The 16263-nt window shown below is 36.3% G+C and overlaps 1 protein-coding gene across 4 annotated transcripts in view; it reads left to right on the top strand.

Annotated features, from left to right (window-relative positions):
• PAK2 (p21 (RAC1) activated kinase 2) overlaps positions 1-16263 on the top strand; it is a 78922-nt gene that overhangs the window by 42975 nt on the left and 19684 nt on the right. For 3 of the 4 annotated variants that reach the window (XM_079921739.1, XM_079921740.1, XM_079921741.1), the window contains 3 exons: positions 12936-13036; positions 13379-13526; positions 15099-15130. In XM_079921739.1, coding sequence (XP_079777865.1) covers positions 12936-13036; positions 13379-13526; positions 15099-15130 — 281 coding nt within the window. Of the gene's footprint in view, positions 1-4639; positions 4990-12935; positions 13037-13378; positions 13527-15098; positions 15131-16263 lie in introns of those variants that run through there. The other variant, XM_079921742.1, reaches the window with a different exon arrangement.

Genomic DNA, 16263 nt, shown 5'->3' with positions numbered 1-16263 from the left:
TCTAATATTAAGAACTACTGCAATAGTGAGTTATGAAATCTATATAGTGGATGACACTAAATGAAATGGAGTATAGAGTTATTGCACACAGTATAAATAGAGTTATTGCAAAAGTTTCATGAAACTTTTGTTTCAGTTGTGTGTGTGTCAGGATGTAAAATGTATTGATGTGGGTCCTGGCCAAAGATTAAAAGGTTGCTCTCAGGTATGTACTTAGTCGTAAAATTGCTGGAGTTACAAGGTATTCCCATGTTTGACTTGACTAGGTTTATCAAATTACTTTCTAAAGTTCTTTTTTTTTTAATGTTCATTCTCACCCACAGAACACAAATGTTCTATTGCTGAACATCCTTGCCAATTCTTGTATTATGGGATTTTAATTTTTGCCAGTTTGGGAGGTGTGAAATGGTATCTCATTGTGGTTTTAATTTGGATTTCCCTGATGACTTGGGAAATTGAGTGTCTTTCCATATATTAATTTACTATTCATTTGTGTTTTCTGTGACATACCTGTTTTTTAGTCCAGTTTTCTGTTGAGTTCTTTTTCCTTAAACATTCCTTATAGTCTATATACTAATCCTTTGTCAGCTATGTGTTATTAAATATAGATTTCCAGGTTGCAGTATGCCTTTTCACCCTTTCAGTGGTATCTTTTGATGAATAGAAGTTATTAATTTTGGTGTAGTTGAATTGATCAGTTCCTTTCCTTTATGTAAAGTTTGAGCTTTTTGTGTTTTAAGAAATTTTTGCCAAACTAGAGGTGATATTTTCTTAGGTTTTTCTAAAAGTTTTATAATTTGGCTTTTACAATTTAAACCTTTGAACTATCTGGATTTGGTTTTTGTGTATTTGTAAAGAGAAATTCATTTTCACTTTTTTTTTTTAAGCCAGTGTCCCAGACCATTTATTGAAACTTCTATCATTTCTCCACTAACCTACAGTATTAGCCATTATCTGTCAGGTTTCCATGTATGCCAGAATCTGTTTCTGTGTTTTCTGTTTTATTGCATTGGCTCATTTCTCTGTACCCACACTAATACCAGACTGCCTTAATTGTTATAGCTTATAATTCTTAATACTGATAGAGCAAATCTGGTACCATGTGGTTCTTCAGGATCTTTTGACCCTTTGCTCTTTTGTATAAATTTTGGACTTTGCTTATCATGTACTTTTTTAAAAAACCTGTTGAAGCTTTGATTAGAATTGCCTTGAATTTGTAGGGCAAGTTGGGGAGAATTGCATTCAGCTTTGTAGTTGAGAGCAGAACATCTGCAGAGTCTCTGTGTCGTCTACTTGGAGGGAGATATTTAGGAGTGCATAATTTTCACTTAGACTGACAGAGAAAAAGATGTTTGGAGGGTGGGGTGCTCTTTGATTCCTCCTATTCCTGGGGCTCTTCTCCCTTTCCAACCCAACCTCCCACACTTACAGTTCCTTTCTGGGAGCTAACACCTCTGACAGGGCCTGAACCTTGAGGGTTAGGAATCAGGGTTAGGAATGTGAATGTGTATGCACGTTCATGCTTGTATGAATACAGAAATCCATCTGCAATTTCTTTCTCCTTTCTACATCCTGAGCTGCTGTTTCTCTCTCTAGTTTTATCCTAATTGCTTTTCATCTTTGGGCATTCCTCACAGATTTTGTTCCACGGTGAATAAAGAGGTTTGGTGTAGAAGGGGAGAGCCCCAATATGTGCTTGGTCTATCACCTTTAAACAGAAGGATAAAAGGGGAAAAATTGTATTTTTATTTTAAAAAATTACAGTGACCCTAAGATCTTTGCCAACTCTAATGTAAAGCCTCATCTAGAGATATTAATTTTGTTCTCAAATTTATATCCCTTATTGCTGTCCTTATTACTAAACAGACAGCTAATATTTTCATTTAAAAAAAAGACTCTAGAGTTATCTTCAGTTATTCATTATTGGTTTTCATGTCACTGTAAAAATTAAGAAAATTAGAAAGAAATTGTACCTTTTATAACAACTTGCCTGAATAAATCTTTTTAATATCCTTGCTAATTATGTATCTTTTGCACTCTGAGTCATCAGAGATTCCATGATCAGCAAGGCAGATGATATCCCTGCCCTCATGCACTAGTAAAAGACTGCAACATATAATTACAAACTGTGAAAAGTGATAATAGGGATAGAGTAAGATGTCCTTAATATCTGGGAAGGCTTCCTAAAGAAGGGATATTAGAGCTGAAGACTGAAGGATGAGTAAGTGAAAATAGGAGGATTTTGACAGTTAAAAACTATGTTCTGTGCCTAGAAAAGAGTTTCAGTGGCCCAGGTACAGGGGGCGGATCATAGCACATTCGTGGAGCTGAGTATGGTCAAGTGTGGTGTGAAAGCGGAGAAGAAGAGAGAATAATAGCATGATGTATGTAGGAAACTACAGGTAGCAGAAGAGGCTAAAGAGGTAGGCAGGGAGTAGTTCACAAAGGGCCCTTGTATTCCATGCTACAGAACTCAGATTTTATCCTGTTTCCTGGGGAACCATTACAGGATTTTAAACAGTGGGAAGACCTGGTCACATTTCTGTCTTAAAGAGGCGAGACTAGTAACTGTCTAGAAAATAGGTTTTGTTGGAGATCTAAGACTGAAGTCGGAAACTAGTTAGGAGGATTTTGCAGTAGTCCAGGTGAGAAATGGGCTTAACAAGTATAGTAGTTTTGATAACGAAAATGTCCGTGAGCCATTGTCTTGGCTTATTTTTAAAAGCTCTTTTCAGTTAGCTAGTGTTGAATGGTGTGTATTTATAAACTAAAGCAATTTTTGTATCTAATTATTCAACCTATATGTACCTTCACCTCTAGTTGGTTATGAAGATGACTTAGAACTGTAAATATTCTTTCTGGTCTAAAAATCTAGTTCTAAGATTAATAATAGTAGTCCATACTCCACTATTTCCTAGAGAATACCCTTCTGTGTGATGCAACAAGTTTAGGTCACCAGTTTGAAGCTGTTTTGGATCAAAAGAACAAAGTAATCAGTAATCACTGATTCTGTTGAACAGAAAAGTCTTCCTTTTAAAGAAATGGGGGCTTTTTTAGCCTTAGACTCTAGCTCAAATGTAGCCTAAGTAGTGGTGGCTTTTAAGGATATGGTAGTGGCATATTTAGGATTCTTTCAAGTACCTTTTGTGCAGCACATCACTCAGGGTACCCACCTCTTAGCTGAAGGTTGCTGCCTGACTGCTTGTTTTGTTGTCTCATGAAGTTGAAAAATGATGCTAAGAATCCTTTTTTCCCCCAGCCCACTAAAAAATTGTGCATTTTTATTAAAAGAAGTTTCTTTCCCTGTTCCATTACTTCCCATCAGGTGATCCAGTTGCTGGGTGGACATCCTGTAGGTAGATGATTGTGGGGTTTTTTTGTTGTTGTTTGTCCATATAGCTCTTGGATTCCAGAGTTACAAAGCAGTGATTCTGTTTACATAGCAATATCCTTCCAGCACATTGTTTGATTTGAGACATGTCTCAGTATCTTTTTGTTTTAGATACTGTTTTTAATATCCCTTTCCCCTCCTACTAGGACTACTAAAATGCAAGGAGTATTTGTGTGTATGTGTGTTATATAAAAACAAGTGAAATTAAACAGATTTTTAGGGTATTGTGCTTCAAGTTCTGCTTAATCATTTTCACTTCTTTTCTTTAACTCTTTATTCTATACTCCTAACATATATGAAACTTTCTATTAAATATCTGTAAATTTTTCAAAATTCCCAAGTTGAAAAATATGTCTTGGCCTTAGATACAACAGGAACCGGGAATTCTCCTGCTATATGTCTAGTTTTTCTGCTTTCTGTGTATCTGGTCATATTTCTTTCCTATATCAGACTGATTTTTTTTCTCTGTGTGTTGGGAAATACAGCCCTCAACAGTTCCTGGGCTTTCTTTCTTACATTCACTGATGAGAGACTGATTCTAAGGGTCCTAAGTCTGGCTTAGTTTATGTATTCACCCTTGAACCAATCAAACTGTCCGGGAGTGTGTGGGCAACTGTGGCTGACATGGCTTGAATTAGATGCCTACCTTGGACCAGTCATCTGTAATCAGGGTCATATAAGAAAATGGCGGGCTTCCCTGGTGGCGCAGTGGTTGAGAGTCCGCCTGCCGATGCAGGGGACATGGGTTCGTGCCCCGGTCTGGGAAGATCCCACATGCCGCGGAGCAGCTGGGCCCGGGAGCCATGGCTGCTGAGCCTGCGCGTCTGGAGCCTGTGCTCCACAACGGGAGAGGCCACAACAGTGAGAGGCCTGCGTACCGCAAAAAAAAAAAAAAAAAAAGAAAGAAAGAAAATGGCATCTTTCCCAACTATGTACATATCAGAAGTGGATACTGAGCAGATTTTATAAAAAGAAGAAACAAATACTTTTATATAGTGCATGAAATTGTATGTTTTTCTGTCAGCAGTTCAGAGCTGTATAAAGAGTCGTCAACTATTAGTTTATAGTTGGTTAATAAATATTTCCTCCTATATGCAGGATACCAAGTTAGAAGTCAAGGGACATAATAGAGAAAGTAGAACGCGTGACTTCAGGTTATTCACGGTCTAATGGAATATGAAAGATTGTTTATGAGAGATGTAAATGTGCATTTCAGTAAAGGTAGCAAAGCTTATATTAGGCTTAACAGTTGCATTTCCCTCTGCTCCTTTCCACGACCAATGTGTGCTGCCCTCCTACCATAGCCTATTAGGAGAATCTAATGGTTAAACATGCCTCTATTTACTCTCCCTCCCCAGACACAACTAAAATAACAGTAAAAAAAGAATTATTTTTTCTATCACAAGGACAAAGAGAATGGGAGAGGAGACAGTAGTATACAAGAGATTTCAATACATATTTGGAAGAGTGAAGTGGTGGAGAATGGTAACTGACTAAGCAGAACAGAGGAAGACATATCCTAAGTGTTTGCAGAGGGGAATGTTTATGAGAAGTGACCAGTTTCCCTTGTAAAAACCTCAGAGGCTCAGGATTTAGAGGTACACAATTTTGTGTGTGTGTGTGGTTGTGTGTAATACATAGGCTGAAAAGGGGGAATTAGTTGAATATCTATATAGGATGTGTTGAAGGCCCTCAGGGCCCCTCCTTTATCCCGTAGGCATGCAAATATAACTCCATCCTCTGGCAGAACAAAAGAACAAAAAGATACTTATATTTATTTGAGGAGAATTAAGTCTGAGAGTCTCCTTATTCTTGTAGAGGAGTCAGAAAAAGGTATAGAACCAAAATGAAAAAGGCAGATTCAGGAAAGTTAACATACTGAACTTCTTTCTTCTGCCCTGCTTTTAGAGCACTTGTACCTTGAGTCAAAGCCCTCAGACAAGAGAATGAATGATTTTTTTCTGGATAAACAGAATGTCCTGGGGAGAAATATTTCAGATACTCCATACCATCCTTACCTTTAATGAAAAGCCTGACTTATCTCCCAGTTAACTTTTTAATACTTTTCTGTACGAGTAGACAGCAAAGCATCACCAGACATTTGAGTAAAACCCTTAACATAAGAGAGTCCAAAACAACAGGGGGCAAAATGTGAATGTAGAAGAAACAGGGAGGGAAAAAACCCCAGCATATACACACACATAAACTATATAATCTTCAAAGAGAGAAGATAAAGTGCATCCATGAAACAGGAAAAGTATTCTCAGAGAAAAAATGATCAGAGAACAATGAGAAATAATTATTGGAATATCAACAGTTAAGATTATCAACACAAACAAAAGATATCAATAGGCAAAGCATTGGAAGATAGTCAAGAAAATTTTCCCAGATTGTTGAAAGTAGAAAGATGGAAAATATGAGAGAAAAGGTAACAGTTATAAGATCAGCCCAGGATGGACTTATCTAACTAATAATGACAAAGAAAATAATTAAATAATAGAAAAAAATTTCCAGATCCGAAGAATATGATTTCTAGGTGGAGGCAGCTCACTGAGTGCTCAACACAGTGAAAGAATGAAGACCATATCAAATCACATCATCCTGAAGTTTCATTATACCACAGATAAGACGGCAAAACCTGTTATACTTCCACTCAAGATGGAGTAACAGGGACCAGATTTATCTCCCCATCTAAAAAAACTAAAACACTGGGAAAAAATGTACAAAACAACAGTTTTCAAGACATTGGACATCAAATAGTAAAGGAAAGTGATCCCAAAGAGATGGGAAACAAATGAGTTGAGTCCTATAATTGATGCAGCTTATTGCCTGAAGAGTTAGGGACAATTAAGTGGTCTCAAAAAGTTGAAAAACAGAACTGGGAATTTGGGGGTACCAAGGCTGCTAGTTTGTAGTCAGAGTATCAGAGAGTAAACAGCTGAACGGAGAGAGAGAAAAAGAGATCTGCAGAGGGTTCCCTTTGAGTCTTCAGTAGCACATGCATGTGAGGAAACTACCCAAAACTGGAGGGAAAAAACCACTAGAAATTATAAAAGGGAACAGCCTTTAAAGCTCACACAGGGCCCAGAATATTTCCTGTTCCCGCTATTCAGAGTACAAAATATTGGATAGAAGTTTTGCCTCAGTAGCAGGACAGAATTAGCCCTAGATAAAATGCTGCTCTAGCCCTGCCTAACAAAACTTTAAAAATAATACCTAAAAGGATCAACTGTTTCTAAATTTGTTTCTCTCCTATATGAGTAGACAGCTAAGAATCACCTATCTATGTCCCAGAACAAAGTTCACAAATATTTATAGGAATGCAAAAATATCTGCACCTAACAAGGAAAAAATGTCAGCTTGGTATCCAATCAATATTTGTAAATAAATATGAGTAAATGAGTAAAATCCAGTCAATATTTGTAAATAAATATGAGTAAATAAGTAAAATCCATCAATTGGAATCAATACCAGAATAACACAGGTGATAGAATTAGTAGGCATGTACATTAAAATATTTAAATAACTGTATCCTATATGTTGAAGAACCCAAAGGAAGGATTCAGCATATTAAGGAAAAGCAAAGGAAGAGAGAAAAAAGAACAAATCAAAATTCTAGAGTTGGAAAATACACTGGACAAAACTAACAGTAGACTAGACATTGCAGATTTAAAAGATTAGTGAATTTGAAGACCATGGCAATAGAAACCATCAAAATAAAACTTGGAGAAAAAAGACTGAAAAAGTGAACAACCATGGGACAACTTCATGCAGACTAATGTAAGTATAACTGAAGTCTCTAAAGGAGGGAAGGAGAGACATTTAGAAAACAATACTTACAATAAGGACCTACTGTATAGCACAGGGAACTCTACTCAGTACTCTGTAATGACCTATATGGGAAAAGAATCTAAAAAAGAGTGGATACATGTATATGTATAACTGATTCACTTTGCTGTACACCTGAAACTAACATAACATTGTAAATCAGCTATACTCCAATAAAAATTATTTTAAAAAAAACTTAAAAAGAAAACTTTAAACAATGGCTGATTTTTTCCCCCAAAATTTAATGGACACTATAAACCCACAGATTCAAGAAGTTCAGTAGATTCTGAGCACAGGAAACATGATGAAAACTGCACAAAAGCACATAATCATTGTTTAAAACCAGTGATAGAAAAATCTTAAAAGCATCCAGACCTTAGGCTCAATTTTCTTTTTTTTAAATAGTTTTATTTTATTTTATTTTATTTATTTTTGTCTGTGTTGGGTCTTTGCTGCTGTGCACGGGCTTTCTGTATTTGTGGCGAGCAAGAGCTACTCGTTGTGGTGTGTGGGCTTCTCATTGCGGTGGCTTCTCTTGTGGAGCATGGGCTCTAGGCCCACGAGCTTCAGTATTCAGTAGTTGCAGCATGCAGGCTCAGTAGTTGTGGCTTGTGGGCTCTAGAGCCCAGGGTCAGTAGTTGTGGCGCACAGGTTTAGTTGCTCTGCAGCATGTGGGATCTCCCCATACCAGGGATCGAACCCATGTCCCCTACATTAGCAGGTGGATTCTTAACCATTGCGCCATCAGGGAAGTCCATAGGCTCAATTTTCTGTGAACCTAAAACTGCTCTAAAAAAGTCTGTTTAAAAAACAACGCTGTCAGAAAGAAAAGACACATATAGAAGGGGGAAAAAGGTAATTATAAAAAAAATACGTAGTTAATCCAAAAGAAGAAAAATAGGAAGTGGGAACAAAGGATAGATAGAGATGATTATAAAACAAATGAAAGAATGGTGGGTTTAAACCTAACTATAGCAATCCCATTAAATGTTACTGATCTAGACACCCTGTTTAAAAGACAGAGATTAACAGATTGCTAAAGCAGACCTAAATTTATATGCAACCTATAAGAAACCCACTTTAAAAATATAAAGCCACAAAATAGGTTAAAATAAAATAATTTTTTTAGGGCTTCCCTGGTGGCGCAGTGGTTGAGAGTCCACCTGCCGATGCAGGGGACGCAGGATCGTGCCCCCATCCGGGAGGATCCCACATGCCGCGGAGCGGCTGGGCCCGTGAGCCATGGCCGCTGAGCCTGCACGTCCAGAGCCTGTGCCCCGCAACGGGAGAGGCCACAGCAGTGAGAGGCCCGTGTACCGTAAAAAAAAAAAAAAAAAAAAATTTTTTTTAAAGTATGCTAACAATGGGACTTCCCTGGTGGTGCAGTGGATAAGACTCCACACTCCCAATGCAGGGGGCCAGGGTTTGATCCCTGGTCAGGGAACTAGATCCCACATGCATGCTGCAACTAAGAGTTCACATGCCACAACTAAGGAGGCCACATGCCGCATCTAAGGAGCCGGCAAGCCGCAACTAAGACCCGGTGCAACCAAATAAATAAATAATTTTTTTAAAGACTGTGAGCAGCTTCAAAAAAAAAAAAAAAGAGAGCACTGGTGCTTTTAAAAAAAAAATAAAGTATGCTAACAATGAAAAAAAGCTGGATGGGCTTTGTTAGTATCAGACAAAGTAGATTTTAGAGCAAGAAATAGTCCTCTAGTTAAGGGATAAGGAATAATTCATTTTATAATGATTATAGGGTCTATTCATCAATATGGTGTAATAGAGCTAAACATTTATTAGCTCTTAATAGCAGAGCTTCAAAATACATGAAACAAAAAACAGAGTTCAAGAAGAAATAGACAAGTACAGTTATAGTTGGAAATTCCAGTACACTTTCACAATAATTGGTAGAACAAGTAGACAGAAAATTGCTAAAACTATCAGCCAACTTGACCAATTGACCTTTGTAGAATATTCCATTCTTTTTAAGTGAACATGGAACATTTACAAAGATGTATTCTGTGGCCATTTTTTAAAGTCTTTATAAATTTAGGAAGATTCAAATCACAAAGTATATTCTGTGACCACAGTGTAATTAAGTTAGAAATCAGTAGCAGAAAGATCCCTGGAAATATTTGGAAAGTAAATAAAAGCACTTCCAAATAAATGAAGAAATTAAAAGAATATTTAGGAAATACATTAAACTGAATGAAAATGAAAATTCAAGACATCTATATCTGCATGATGCTGCTAAAGCAGTACTTAGAGGACATTTATAGTATTTAAAACATCCATATTAGAAAAGAAAGATTTCAAATCAGTGATTTCAGCTAAGCCATTTTAACAAACTAGAAGGGAAGAACAGGTGAGATCCAGAGTAAGTAGATGAAAAGAAATCAGTGAAATAAAAAAAAAATACAGAAAAATCAATGAAATAAAAAGTTAATTCGTTGAAAATATCAATAAAATAGGTGAACCTTTAGCAAGACTGACAGGGTAGTCGGGAGGCAGAAAAGACACAAATTATCAATATTTAGAATGACAGAGATGGTATCTCTATACATTTTACAGATATTAAAAAGAAGGTAGTATTATGAACAAATATACAGATAAATTCAACACATTAAAGTGAAAAAATTTCTTGAAAGACACAAGTTTTTCAAAACTCACTCAAAAAAAAAAAAAACGTAACCTGAAAACCCTATATTTCTTAGGAAAATTTAGTTTATAGTTACTAGCCTTCCCACAAAGACTCAGATGGCTCCATTGGTGAATTTTACCAAGCATTTGAGGTAGAAACATTACCAATTCTACACAAACTTCTAGAAAATTGAATAGGAAGGAATACTTCCGAAATCATTTTATGAGACCAGCATTACTCATACCCCAACCAAAGACATTACAAGAGAAGAAAGCTACACACCAATATCCTTCATTAACATAGATGCAAAATCTTAGCAAGATTTTAGTAATTACAACCCAACAGTATACAAAAAGAGTAATACATCATGACCAAGTGGATTTCATTTCAGTAATGCAGGGTTGGTGTAACATTTGGAAATCAATCAGTGTAATTTACTATATTAACAAAATTTAAAAGGTGAACCACACATTCATCTCAATAGATGTAGAAAAAGCATTTGATGAAATCCAATATTCATTTCTGATCAAAGCATTCAGCAAATTTGAAATAGAAGGAAATACCTTTAACTTCTTTGAAAAACTTACCTCTGGTATCAAACTTGGTGGAGAAAAAATGGCTTTTGCTACTTAGATTAGGAAAAGTACAAAGATTTCCCTTTCACCACTTTTATTCAACAGTGTGCTAGAGGTTCTAGCCAGTGCAACAAGGCAAGAAAAATAAATGAAAGGAATCCAGAGCGGGAAGGAAGAAGTAAAGCTGTCTTTATTCACCAGCAACATAATTGAAATTTTTTTTTTTTTTTTTTTTTTTGTGGTACGCGGGCCTCTCACTGTTGTGGCCTCTCCCGTTGCGGAGCACAGGCTCCGGATACGCAGGCTCAGCGGCCATGGCTCACGGGCCCAGCCGCTCCACGGCATGTGGGATCTTCCTGGACCGGGACATGAACTGTGTCCCCTGCATCAGCAGGCGGACTCTCAACCACTGCGCCACCAGGGAAGCCCGAAATTTTATAGGAAATTCTGTGATAGCTACAAAATGCTACTGGAAGAAAAAGTAAGGCTTAATATTAATAGTAAGGTTTCAGGATATAAGATCAGTATTTAAGAATCAATTGTGTTTCTCTATGCCATCAATGAACAATTGAAATTTAAAAAGCTATATGTACCATTTGCAGTAGCATCAGACCTTTTGAAATACTGTGGCAGAAATCAGACAAAAGCAGTAACAGATCTGTACAATGATAACTTATAAAACATTGCTGAGAGAAATGAAAGAAGACCTAAATAAGTGGAGAGAGTCACTATTTTCATGGATTAGAAGGCACAATATTGCTAATAAATCAGTTCTCCCTAAAATGATCTATCGATTCAGTGCAGTCTAAATCAAAACCCCAGCAGGATTTTTTTTGAAAATTATCAAGATTATTCTAAAATTCACATGGAAATGCAAAAGACCTAGAATACAGCCAAACAATTTTTTAAAAAAGAAAAGGTCGGGGACTTCCCTGGTGGTCCAGTGGTAAAGAATCTGCCTTCCGATGCAGGGACGTGGGTTTGATCCCTGGTTGGGGAACTAAGATCCCACATGCCACAGGGCAACTAAGCCTGTGCACCACAACTGCTAAGCTCATGCATCTCATCCAGAGAGCCCACGTGCTGCAAACTACAGAGCCCACGCACTCTGGAGCCCGCATGCCCTGGAGCCTGCACGCCACAACTAGAGAGAAAAAACCCGCACACCACAACTAGAGAGAAGCCCGAGTGCCACAGCTGGGGAGAAGCCCGCACACCGCATCGAAAGATCCCGCATGCTGCAACTAAGACCCGATGCAGCTGAAAAAAATAAAGAAAATAAATTTTAAAAAATAAAAATAAAAAATATATGTATAAAACAAGAAAAACATGTGAATTCCTTTTAAAAAATAAATTAAAAAAAAAAGAAAGAAAAGGTCACAAGGCTTATACTGTGTAGTTTCAATGCTTATTATAAAACTACAGTAATCCAGGCAGTCTTATACTATTGGCATAAGATAAAGAGATTATTGCAAGAGAGTTGAACATCCAGAAATAGACCTGTGCATATATATATGCTCAGCTGATTTTCAACAGTGGTTCAGAATGAGAAAATGGCTTTGGCCTTCTAAATAGAAGAAATTAGAAGAAATTCAAAGGGGGATGGTATTTTCAACCTAAATACATATATAGTTAGTCAAGAACTATCATATATAGTTAGTCAAGAACTATAAATTAAAACAAAGGTGTATACCAGAAGAGGAGAACACAGGATACAGAAAATAGATTCTAGCACAGCATAAAAGTGAAGGAATGACCTAGGACCAATAGCTGTGCCAGAAGCCTCCGCATGATAAACCACTGCAGATTAGAGCAAGAGGATCTGAGAGCAAGGTGTCTAGGTGGGGGAAAAAAAGGAACTGATGTGTTTGAATTTACAGAGAATATTATTGATAGGTGTGTGGCAGCAATGTTGTAAAAATAATTGGCAGAACCACAGAAGAACTGGGAAATCTTAAAATGTAACAGTTATTAATGTCAATAAAAAGGAAGAGTTAAGAGTTGCTGCACAAGAAAGGTGATGTGGTCCTTGTAAACTGTTTATATGGTGTATATTATCCATAGTCATAGTAATGTAAATTGCTCTTTCTAGATGAGTATAGCTCACTGGAAATAGGACTTGATAGACTTTGTTTTCCAGATTGTTCGGCATCTGAGGTGTAGTTCTTTATTTATGAGAGAACTGATAATCTAAGGGGCTCTCTCTTCTGCCCTGAGGGCTTTTATTCAGGCCTGGTGCTGGGTCAGTCTGTGCGCCTCTTTAAGCAGAACACAGGTTGACACCCTCCCCCTCCTCCCCCCTCCCCCAACCCTGGCCCTTGATGACAGAATAGGTTTCTGTACTTGATTTATCAATTTCCTATCAGCCAATGTTTTTAGGGAAAATTTCTTTTTTAGAATAATTTTATTCCTAGTCTGTTTTGGGAAAACTATAAACATGATTATAAGTACCTTTATTAATCTTGTTTAAAGAGGCTCTTTTTTTAATGCCCTCTAGGAAGTAAGAAGAAAGAGAAGGAAAGGCCAGAAATTTCTCCTCCATCGGATTTTGAGCACACCATCCATGTTGGCTTTGATGCTGTTACTGGAGAATTCACTGTAAGTTTACCAAGTTGAGACTCATTTATAAAGCAGTACTCAAACCTTTCCTTTCAGTATTAAATTTGAAATTAACTTTTCCATCCACACGTTAACTGTGAATTCTTAGTGCTTTTCTCTTCTTACAAAAGTGTTTGTGTTTAGATGTGTTCTTTTCCTAGGGAGCTGAGCCTATTGATTATAATTTGCAAAATAGATTTAGAAAACCAGACATTTTTTAGAATTTAGTCATACCTACAATTATGTAGATTGATTTGTTTTATATATTTTCTAACTTTCCTCTGGAAATTGATCTAATTAGAGCAATTCAAAACAACTAATTTCTGAATATCTTTTTGTTAGGGCATGCCAGAACAGTGGGCTCGATTATTACAGACCTCCAATATCACCAAACTAGAGCAAAAGAAGAATCCTCAGGCTGTGCTGGATGTCTTAAAGTTCTATGACTCCAACACAGTGAAGCAGAAATATCTGAGCTTTACTCCTCCTGGTAAGACATCAGACCATGGTAAAAGGCTGACTTAAATGGGATTGTAGAGTTGTGGAGCACTTCTGGATAAAAAGATTGCTTCTGGAAAAATTAAAAAGCTAAGCTACTTTTTTCCCTGCATACATCCTGCCTTTTGTAAACTCATTGTGGCAGTTCTTATGTATAATTTGGAGTCTGGGGATTATATTAATCTCTTAGTTTTGCCAAAAGTGGGTGTTTGGGCCTTTTGTTTGTTTTTTTTTTCTCTTTACTGTTTTTGAATGAGTTCAGCAATAGAAGGGAAAGAGGCTGAGTTATAGGCATGTTTGTACTAGAAATATATTTATTGTCAGTGGGACAGGTTGTTTTACTATATATAAACGCACAGACTTTGAAGTAAAAAATGTTTGCTCAAAAATTGAAACTCATCACATATATAAACATAAAATGAGCGTTAGAACTAAAAGTATTTTTTCTCAGAATTGGAATATCATCAGGTAAGAATTGGAGAATAGTGGGGTTTTTTAAGTTTATTTGTTCAAATAAGGATTAGAATAAAACCCATACATTACAGTTGATTGTGGTATCTCTTGCATCTCTTATTATTTAGGCTTCCCCTCCCTCACGTTGATTGCTCTCGTGCTCTCCTTTTCTTGCAGTTTATTTGTTAAAGAAACAGAATCATTTGTCCTGTTTACCTCAGTGTAGATTTTGCTAATTACATCACAGGTTATTATTTAATATGTTTCTCTGTCCTCTCAAGTCATACATGTAGTTGTAAAAAACAATATGATTGAGCTAAAAATCATACATTTAGTTTTAATTAATTGTACTTATTTGATTGCATTCTCGTAGAAATAAGGGCTGTGTTGAAGGAAGAAATAGAGCCCACTTGGTAAATCTTGACCTTTTTTACATAGTCTAGTACAACATTAGCAAAAGGTCAGATTTGTCCCCAACTTTCTTGTCAACTTCTAAGTCTGTGTAAATGAATAATCTTTTTTTTAATCAGTGTTTGAACAGAGATGGTATATTCATGTGTGTGTGTGTCTGGTCATTTTAAAAGGTAAAACAAAACTTGCTCTTCTAAACTCCAGAATGAATATTGTGGTATTTAGTCTTTATGAACTGTGTTTTGTCTTCAGGGATTTGCTTTCATACTGATCAAAATTTATGTCAGTAATTTTCCTTTGCAGAGTTACTGTTGGTTTCTTTAAGTTCCTTGATAGGCAGTTTGCTGGAGAAAAATATCATTATGAATAGACTTCTGTCTTACTTTAAGAAATGCAGGTATAGTTTCAAATAAAATTTTTTTATTAAGGTATAATTTCATGCTGCAAAAATCACCCACTTGAAGTATACAATTCAATGATTTTTAGCAAATTTACAGAGTTCCATTAAATTTGAGGTTTATAATGTGTAAATTCTTGTTTGAATACTGATATTGTTTTTCTCAAGACTTAATTCAACTTAAAATGAAATCAGTCTAAGAACTTTTTACTTGCTCTGCTTTATCTTTTTTTCCTTTTATTGTATAAAATTGTTTTATTTTTTGAATTGTTAACTTAGCATTATTTTCTGTTTTGTATTCAGAGAAAGATGGCTTCCCGTCTGGAACACCAGCAGTAAGTTAATATGTTATTTCTTATAGCTCTTGTTCTAATTTAAGTTACCCCAAACAAGTCTCAGTTTTTATTTTACTTTCTGAAATAAATTACAGCCTCCAGAAATAGCTACTTAATATTGATATATGTTTTTAGCTAGCCACTTGATTATTTGAGGAAGCCATATTAAGCAAATAGAATTTCCTCAGATGATGCTTAAAGTAACTAAAGCTTATGATCTTTAGAGCAGTTTAGCTACTTTTGATAATGTTTCCATATATAAACATGAACACAAAGAACTTGCCAGCATTTTCCTCTGGCATCATCCTACTGAATATAGACTATGGAAATATACTGAACAATAGAAGCCTGTCAGAATCTTCAGAGTTGTCTGAAACTTTATCTAAGTTATCATGTAAGCACAAATACCTCTTGCAAACAGTAGCTATTTTATTTTCAATTCCTCAATTAGGAGGACACAGTCTCCTGGAGTTATTTGAAGACTATATGTAATAACATGTAAAGTACCTACTTAGCATACACCTAGCATATAATAAGCTCTGTATAAAGGATAATGCCTTCCTCTTTTGCTTTGTTAGTCACAACTTCTGGTGAATCTAGCTGTTTTAAATAGCCAGAAATCTCTGACTTATACAAAGTCCAGAGGATTTTTGTTTTTGGTCTTAACAAATTGTTTACTTTTTGGGCTTGTTAAAACGGTATAAAATTCTCTATAAAAGGTATGAATTCCCTCTTAAGAATACTTGGTATTTACTGTATACATTTGTTTCATAAACTTTTCTGTAACATATAGAATTACCTTTACTTTTTTTTTTTTTTTTTGTGGTATGTGGGCCTCTCACTGTTGTGGCCTCTCCCATTGCGGAGCACAGGCTCCAGACGTGCAGGCTCAGTGACCATGGCTCACAGTCCTAGCCGCTCTGCGGCATGTGGGATCTTCCCGGACCGGGGCACGAACCCGTGTCCCCTGCATCGGCAGGTGGACTCTAAACCACTGCGCTACCAGGGAAGCCCCTACCTTTACTTTTTAAATGATTAGATTAGAACCAGTGAGGTTTTATTGCTTTGAAATGAGCCATTAAATATTTTTTCAAGTATGGTGAAAAAGAGAGATAGCCATATTTGACTTGTCT

This window comes from Stenella coeruleoalba (genome assembly GCF_951394435.1).
Source record: "Stenella coeruleoalba genome assembly, chromosome: 5".
Classification (NCBI taxonomy): Eukaryota; Metazoa; Chordata; class Mammalia; order Artiodactyla; family Delphinidae; genus Stenella; species Stenella coeruleoalba.
Note: the sequence above shows the minus strand (reverse complement) of the source record. Positions and strands in the feature narration are given on the sequence as shown.